Source organism: Formica exsecta, unplaced genomic scaffold (assembly GCF_003651465.1).
Source record: "Formica exsecta isolate Colony F162 unplaced genomic scaffold, ASM365146v1 scaffold247, whole genome shotgun sequence".
Lineage (NCBI taxonomy): Eukaryota > Metazoa > Arthropoda > Insecta > Hymenoptera > Formicidae > Formica > Formica exsecta.
In genome coordinates this window covers 57,193-65,349 of record NW_021849743.1, presented here as the reverse complement: position 1 = coordinate 65,349, position 8,157 = coordinate 57,193, and the positions used below count along the sequence as shown (strand labels likewise).

The window sequence follows — 8,157 nt, the reverse complement described above, 5'->3', positions numbered from 1 at the left end:
CCCCCCGCCACCTTCCTCATTCCTCTGTTATTAAATTAATTATTATTTTAAATTATCTAACTTTAGATAATTTGATAATCTAATTATTATCAAATTATCTAAATTAGATGCCACACATTAAATAAATTTGTTTCACATTATTGCTTACCTGCGATACTCTTGTAGCGATGGAGGACACTTTGGAACCCATCTGGCGGTTGCTTTCAGCGGATGTCAAAGAAGTGGCCGCCGAAACAGTACCAAACAAGGGCAATCCTGGCATACTCCGAATCGGCATCCTCGATAAAACGCTTGTTTCATTGTCTTTCTCGTTCCAATGTCGCCTGTGTTCGGAGAACTTGCCCAGATACCAGCCTCCCAAACCCACACTGGTCAGGGCGGTCAACGTACACGCTACTTGCCTTATACCATTCATGTTTTCCTTATATTTTGTTATAGTAGCATCTGCGAGAACGAGCTCTCAACGAGAAAACGCATCCAAAATGCACTTTATAATACGAGGTTAGAATCACATACATAGGAACTGCGCGAAATCGTGAAAAGGATAAGTACACGTTATTGTTGATGTATTGTATAATAACATACGGGGTGTCTCGAATATATGCATAAAGACAATTATAAAACTTATATGCCTATACATGTGTGTGTGTGTGTGTGTAAAAATATCTATAAATAAAATTTAAAAAAATATTCATGTATCATACATTTAGCAATATACTATAAATTAATATGTATTCATGAAAGAAAGATAAAAACAAATTATCCTGTTATTTTCCAAATGAAAAAAAAAATATTATTAATCACTCATGAAAATCAATTAAATAAATAATTTTTTTTTAAACAAAACATTATATTGTAGTTAATTGCCTAGAAAGTCTAATGTTATGAAATTACTCAGTTGTAATATTGAGCAAATTGATTTTTTGAATTGAATTCCAGTTTGCATACATATATAATATATGTGGAGATATACTTCAATCGCTATTATTCTCGTCAGAGTCTTCTACCAAGATAATATCGTGACCAGGTAACATCCGAGGATCAAAAGTGTTCTGAAAACATTTCTGGAACACCAACTTGGCTCTCTTGGCTGCCTGACGTAACGGCGGCGGTGAATGCGGTACACTCTCTTCCAAGTCTATACACTTTCCTGCAGTCTGCTCTTGCAATTTGCAATCCTCTTCGTCGCTTGCCGACTTTCGTTTCGCGATGTTAGAAAACACCGAATTCACCAGTTTCCGCTGGTCATCCGGAATCTTTTTGCTAATCACCGAAGACGTTGCATCGACAGGATTAAGCAGCGAACGATTCTGTTTCAAATTTCTCTCTTGGGCACTATTTATAGAATTATTCGCTTCCGAAACAATGTTTACAGAAGTCTGGGTGAGCGTCTTGTCCATTTGATTCGTCATTTTCTTTGGTTTATTCTTAAATGTATTATTGACCGTAAGGTCGGCAGGAAGAATGGACTTCTTAATTTGATTTGAAGATTTATTGATGCGTTTGGATATGCTTCTCGAAGAAACACTTTTTTTTCGAACAGGTTGCACTTGTCTGTTGACGGTTGACGAATCCGATTGACTATCACTATCCGGACTCAGAGTTGACAACAGCAAATTTGCCTCAAATCCCTGATTCTTCAATGTAAGCAGCATTGGTCTGAAAAATATTATATACAAGATCAAAAATTTATTTATTAGAATATTTATTTATTCGGAGGATATACGCACACACAAACACAAAATTATATTAATATATGAAATCAACATTTATATAAAATCTAAAAATATTAGGGAACATTTATTTTGGTAAAATTATTATTTAAAATATATTAATGTATAAAGTACAGTTATATTTTAATATAAACATTTTCTTTTTCAATATAATTATCCATTTAAATAAAAAAATATGCTAAATAAAAGAGTTTAATGCGTATACTTTAATGCATACCTTCCTGCTGTCTCAAAATTTATATTGATTGGGATGCCTATGCTTTCGCTAAAAGTGAGTAATGCTCTGACTTCTTTCAAACAAAATGTGATGGTTGTCTCATTGCCCATTATGTAGCGATCAAATTCCCCAACACCAAAGGCTAATTGGGTGCGCGTAGTATTTACCATAACTGTACAAAAAAAATCAATTAACATTACTCAAGAGTAAAAGTAAAAACTAAAAACAATAGTCCCGTTATTAAATTATTAAATAATAATTCAATAATTATTTCATTCTATTTTTGTGTATAATGTTGTATCGCATCACTGAATTGTTGATTGTTTGTTGATGTGTATTAACTTATAAGCAGCATATTATTAACTAATTTTTTAATTTTTTTTTTTTTTTTTTTTTTTTTTTTTTGTTATATTATATCAAATTATATTTTACAGATTCATACAGTGTGCCAAAAGTTGCACACTTGATTTACCTGATGCATCATCTACATAGTTCCTAAGAAACAACTTGTGCAGCGTAATCTCAAGTGTTATTTCAATCAGATTTTGTGGAAAATTTTGCAGAGCATCCACCAACGTTCGAGCCCGCGATGTCAGTTCGTTGGTCATACCAGCTTTAGTGTACGATGCCTATTCAATTCACACAACTTTATTAGAAAGATTAGCTAGACATCATAAAAATTTAAGCCTAGGATACATACAGCATTCTTTTCCAGTATTAAAAAGCTATATCTATCCAAGTTTTCAAAGTATAAGTACTTAAAGATATTAATTTACTTGAATATATCAAATTATTCTAGCTTTTAATATTAGATTTAATAAATTTTGAACTGCACGAGTTTTGCACTTAAAGTCAAGCGTAATGAGAAGAATATTTTCAGTGTACTTGCAACTTCTCAGGATCCAGGATGGGTGACAGATGGGACTTGTTGACACCGTTCTTATATTTCAAGATAAATACTAGATTGCAGGAGTCTACCTCTAAATGAATGTGACAATTTTCCACTTGTTTGTCCAATGTATGCGCAGATTTAAAGACAGTCATAGCACTCTGCAAAAATTACAGAATAAATATTAAATATTTAAATATATAACGTTGAAATAAAATAATAGATATTACTCTCATCGAAATTTTACACTTTTGTGCCTCTTCTTCTTCAATATCTCCAAGTATATAATAAGAGAAGAAATTTTTGTGGAATGTAACATCAGAATATGCCGATTTTGCCATATTGACTGTACGAAAGGATATAAATTCCTGTTGTGGATTCACATACATCTCATCCCCAATCTTTGCCAGCATATGTATCGCCTTTGCCAATACTATCAATCAAGAAGTATTAATTAACAATTAAACAAAAGCTTTACAAAATTATTAATCATTTAGAAGAAATTTTTTATATTCTGATATATGTATTACATTAAATTATCCAAAAGATTTTATTTTATTTGAATTATAAGCACATGTATAACGTATATATATATATATATATTTGTAAACAATATCTGGAAAGGAGAGAAAACGTATATCAATAAAACAAGCAATAAAGGAAAAATTTAGATACGTAATAAATAATTAAGTTAAATTATAGAAAGAACAGCGATATATTTTTTGCACTACACACTATTAGTTTGAGAAAAATATAACCTAAAGTAAAAAAAATTAATGACGTACCCTTGACATTTCCCCCAGGTACGATGCATTTCATATTGATAACTTTATTATTCCAAGTAAAATCGATATTTGTAAAATAAAGTTTTCTTTACTTATAATGATTTTCTGGGGTAAAGGAACTGCGAAATTCATACTTTTTCGCGCGATCATAAACGCAAAAATTATAGATTGTTCGGTGCAATTCAAAATTCAAATCAAAATAAATAACGCCATAGATGATATATTGGCTGTGATCGGGAAGGTGCTAGAAATGCTTCGAAGCGTTTAATTGATCAATCAAAACAAAAAGAGTAAAGATTTCTCTATTCTGATTGGTTAATGCAATGCTTCGAAGTATCTCTAGCGTCTTTTCGATCGCAGCCTATGCTATGCTGTGTTCCGCTAACCGGACTTGGTGAAATTGGCCCTAAATCACCTATTGTAGACCGGCACTTAAAGTTTAACACTAGGATTACAATGCTTTTGTTCATAATGCCATTATGAACAAAAGCATTGTAATCCTAGTGTTAAACTTTAAGTGCCGGTCTACAATAGGTGATTTAAGCCCTAAGCCTTAAGAAATTGACTAATCACAGTCGAGTATTCTCCTCATACTTGATTGGGATTGGTCAATTTTTTAAGGCTTAAGGCTTAAATCACCTATTGTAGACCGGCACTAACTGTTAATTTATGCCGGAACCGTTAAAGTTTAACACTAGAATTACAATGCTTTTGTTCATAATGGCATTATGAACAAAAGCATTGTAATTCTAGTGTTAAACTTTAACGGTTCCGGCATAAATTAACAGTTAGTGCCGGTCTACAATATGTGATTTAAGCTCTAAGCCTTAAGAAATTGACTAATCACAGTCGAGTATTCTCTTCATACTTGATTGTGATTGGTCAATTTCTTAAAACCCGTATCAGACTACGCATTGAAAATTGAAGATTGAAGATTAAAGATTGGAATTTGACCAATTAGAACAAAAGGGACTAAAATTTCTTTATTCTGAGTGGTCAAATTTCAATCTTGAATCTTTAATCTCAATCTTCAATGCGTAGTCTGATACGAGCTTAAGGCTTAGGGCTTAAATCACTTATTGTAGACCGGCACTTACGGCCTGCATAAACTAGCCTTAAGACTGCGTGCGCATTCGGGCAGACGTCTGCGCGAACGCAATGACGTCACGATGGTGAAAGCGTTACTATTGGTTAAGAAGGAACTGGCGATCAGCGCTGCCAGTTCAAGTGGAAGACTCGCGAAGGAAGAAGGGGAGTACGCGGTAAGCCTTCCACGCGTTAAGGAGCTCTAAGCTATTTTCGGTTAGATACCGCTAGTAAGAGTTCGCGTATTCGTAACAACGTTATATTGTGTTTTACAAATATACATATATATTTATACAGCATACAAGCTGTAATTCTTTAATAATCCATGCTGGAAAACCTCCCGTTATTTAAGCCTCTCTTAATCCTGACATTCAAGAGATCTCTTTATCCTGGATAACCTTCCAGTGGATCCTTACAATAGTATATGTCACGTATACTATAATATCGGGTGCACTCGTGTGGGGAATCGGAACACAGCCCTACATGCTACCTTAGGGCCAATTTCACCAAGTCCGGTTAAGGGCCAATTTCACAATCACAGTTGAGTATTCTCCTCATACTTGACTGTGATTGGTCAATTTCTTAAGGCTTAAGGCTTAAATCACTTATTGTAGACCGGCACTTAGGCATAGGGTGCGTTCCGTTTCACGCATTGAGCGCATAGATCGCCTGTAAATCTATAGTTCATATAACATATATTATAGATTTCCAGGCGATCTATGCGCTCAATGCGTGAAACGGAACGCACCCATATATAAATGGAAGGGGAATGCTTTTGTTTCCCGATAGAAAAACATGTCAGAAAGAAGTGAGAAAGAAAATCATAGTTGTCTCTCTCTTGTGAGTAATTGCTCAAAAGTGCGCATGCACGGTTTTGCCGGTTTGGCCCAATGGAAAATAAGATTACATTAGTCACATGAGTGTGTACACAAAAGTATGTATACTACAGACACGATGCTTGATATGTAGCAAATGGCGGCATGCGCAACTTTCGAGCAGTTACTCACAAGAGAGAGGCAACTATGATTTTCTTTCTCACTTCGTTCCGACACTTTTCAGCCTGCTTTTCCCCTTCCATTTATATATGTTCTAAGGTTACCCCTTCCACTGCAATCAGCAGTCCATTCTTGGACTCTAGTCGATGCATGCTACTCTCTTTTTTTTAAAAGATTATTTGTTTGTATCCTCTGGTTTGACGTTTCTCTGCCTCTTATCTCTATGTGATTCTTTATAATAATTATTGATATCGAGGAGATTTTAAATATCGGAATATATTAGTATATAAGGATTAATTAAAGGAAATCATGGTAAGTGATGCAAAATTAATTTGTAAATTTGCTAAAAACCAAAATATAATTGTTTTAATAATCTAACCTTAAAATAAAAATGGTTTTATACTTATCTCGTATGCTAGGATGATTAATAGTGTTTCGTTAAGAAATAAGTCTATACATGTATATATACACATACATATGTGTGTGTTTAATAGTCACCAAATATCTTATAATATATTTTTTCTTTTTTATTTCTTTATTATTTAATCATCTGTTTGGGATAAAATCTTAACAGTGTATATATATATAAATTTCTTTTACAGTTTTTCACTGAAATATGTATATTTAACGAAAATTACTTAATATGATTCATAAATCTTCTAAAATGATTTAATTTAAAAACAGATATTTTTACAAAAATGAGTTTTTTTGCAGCTTGTGTTGGTACTGGGCGACTTGCATATTCCACACAGATGCAGCAGTCTTCCAAGTAAATTCAAAAAACTGCTAGTACCTGGTAGAATACAACATATTTTATGCACTGGCAATCTTTGTACAAAAGAATCCTATGATTATCTCAAAACACTAGCCAGCGATGTACATGTAGTTAGAGGAGATTTTGACGAGGTATGCATTATTTCAATAATAGCTTTTTCTTATTTATATGAAAATAAAAAATATTTATACAATATTGAATATTAAATATATATATATATATATATATATATATATATATATATATATATATACATATATACACATATACATACATGTATAATTAAATAAATTTACAAATGTTGGAGTTAAAATATATAGTTGTTAAGATAAAATATATTTAAATTGATTAAAAAGAATTGCGTCTTTAAAAATATAAATAAAATGTGTATAAGAAAAAGAGTTTTACTTATTACAGAATCTAAATTATCCAGAACAGAAAGTAGTCACTGTGGGCCAGTTCAGAATTGGGCTTTCCCATGGGCATCAAGTGGTGCCATGGGGTGATCCCGAATCTTTAGCACTGATACAGAGACAATTGGATGTTGATATTCTGATATCTGGTCATACTCATAAATTCGAGGCATACGAGCATGAAAATAAATTCTACATTAATCCTGGATCAGCTACTGGAGCTTATAATCCTTTAGACACGTAAGGCTAAAAAGTTTTAGAAGAAAGAAAAAAAAGTTCTATACAAAAGAACTTCTCTACAATATATAAAGATTTTATACAAAAGTATCTCTTTTGTAAAAACAAAAAGAAACTTAACTTAACTATTTCTTTAACTATTGTGATTTTTTTTTTCTTTAAATTTATAATTTAAAGTACTTCCCGAAAAAAAAAAAAAATAAAATAAAATAAAAGACATTAGGGAAATATAATTTGTGACAACAATTAATTTAATACAAAATCTTGTTTTAATTTTCATTATTTTTTCTTCTTTTTTCAGATCAGTCATACCATCGTTCGTATTGATGGATATTCAAAGCTCAACAGTGGTCACTTATGTGTATCAACTGGTTGGAGATGAAGTCAAAGTAGAGAGAATTGAATACAAAAAAAGTTAGAGTCAATGGAATTTTCAGTATGCGTCTATCATTGCGATTATATCCGGAATTCAATAAAAATGCGCATAAACATGTAATATTTGCAGGGCACTTGCAATTCACTCCGGATTAATTAATTAATTAAATAAGCATAATTAATGAATCGTATATTTGTTGTAAATAAAATAATATCGATTATATATTATGTGAAATAGATTTTCTCTTGGATTTAAAATGAATTAGTAGATGAAGAAAAAACCTAAAGCAAATCCTAAAAACTGCCATTAATAATTGAACAAAATTTCTCTTATATGTAGGGTGTACAAAAATTCGTGGTACGATCTTTGCCTACATGTAGGACTCGTCAAAATAAAAAGGTCTGGAAGGTGTTTTGAATACTCTAATCTATTTTATATAATTTTATCATTTTTCTATAGAATTTTCTCTGTATAATGTTTAATATATTCTAATCTCTTCATTTTTTACATACAATATTCCGCAATTACACGCATTTATGCAATTGTGATTCAATTCTAACTTCTAACTGATTAACCCATAAATCATGTATATCACCTGTATTATGCACATTTGTATGGTCTAATTAGCTGGTTTATAAATTTGTTTTTCTT

At 31.8% G+C, this 8,157-nt stretch overlaps 3 protein-coding genes across 5 annotated transcripts in view; 1 reads left to right on the top strand and 2 right to left on the bottom strand.

The window, feature by feature from the left end:
- The window catches only part of LOC115236270 (endonuclease G, mitochondrial), a 22,064-nt gene extending 21,481 nt beyond the window's left edge, over nucleotides 1-583 (bottom strand). The window contains exon 1 of the mRNA XM_029808613.1: nucleotides 149-583. Coding sequence (XP_029664473.1) covers nucleotides 149-415 — 267 coding nt within the window. The 5' untranslated portion in view covers nucleotides 416-583. The remainder of the gene's footprint in view (nucleotides 1-148) is intronic.
- LOC115236269 (cell cycle checkpoint control protein RAD9A) lies at nucleotides 417-3,934 on the bottom strand. 3 transcript variants are annotated; one of them, XM_029808611.1, is made up of 6 exons: nucleotides 3,625-3,934; nucleotides 3,087-3,272; nucleotides 2,836-3,000; nucleotides 2,423-2,579; nucleotides 1,951-2,122; nucleotides 417-1,659 (listed from the first exon to the last, which is right to left on the bottom strand). In XM_029808611.1, the coding sequence occupies exons 2-6, from the start codon at nucleotides 3,156-3,158 to the stop codon at nucleotides 975-977; spliced, it is 1,251 nt and encodes a 416-aa protein (XP_029664471.1). In that variant the 5' UTR covers nucleotides 3,159-3,272; nucleotides 3,625-3,934; the 3' UTR covers nucleotides 417-974. The 3 variants fall into 3 exon arrangements, with proteins under 3 accessions (XP_029664471.1, XP_029664470.1, XP_029664472.1); XM_029808610.1 differs by having other exon boundaries at nucleotides 3,070-3,272; nucleotides 3,625-3,926; XM_029808612.1 differs by lacking the exon at nucleotides 3,625-3,934 and adding an exon at nucleotides 3,370-3,589.
- A 1,871-nt stretch (nucleotides 3,935-5,805) lies between these two features.
- LOC115236359 (vacuolar protein sorting-associated protein 29) lies at nucleotides 5,806-7,764 on the top strand. The gene is made up of 4 exons (XM_029808747.1): nucleotides 5,806-6,017; nucleotides 6,420-6,611; nucleotides 6,898-7,133; nucleotides 7,432-7,764. Exons 1-4 carry the CDS (start codon nucleotides 6,015-6,017, stop codon nucleotides 7,547-7,549), a joined length of 549 nt encoding a protein of 182 aa, XP_029664607.1. The 5' UTR covers nucleotides 5,806-6,014; the 3' UTR covers nucleotides 7,550-7,764.
- Nucleotides 7,765-8,157: the final 393 nt, after the last annotated feature.

What these genes read in the sequence shown, in the direction of transcription:
- LOC115236359 (XM_029808747.1), top strand. An exon ending in TTAGAGGAGATTTTGACGAG is followed by an intron (nt 6,612 to 6,897) that starts GTATGCATTATT and finishes TACTTATTACAG; the next exon opens with AATCTAAATTATCCAGAACA. An exon ending in GCTTATAATCCTTTAGACAC is followed by an intron (nt 7,134 to 7,431) that starts GTAAGGCTAAAA and finishes TTCTTTTTTCAG; the next exon opens with ATCAGTCATACCATCGTTCG.
- LOC115236269 (XM_029808610.1), bottom strand. Translation starts at nt 3,658, where the DNA reads ATGAAATGCATCGTACCTGGGGGAAATGTCAAGG. An exon ending in AGTGTAAAATTTCGATGAGA is followed by an intron (nt 3,001 to 3,069) that starts GTAATATCTATT and finishes TAATTTTTGCAG; the next exon opens with AGTGCTATGACTGTCTTTAA. An exon ending in TGGATCCTGAGAAGTTGCAA is followed by an intron (nt 2,580 to 2,835) that starts GTACACTGAAAA and finishes TGAATTGAATAG; the next exon opens with GCATCGTACACTAAAGCTGG.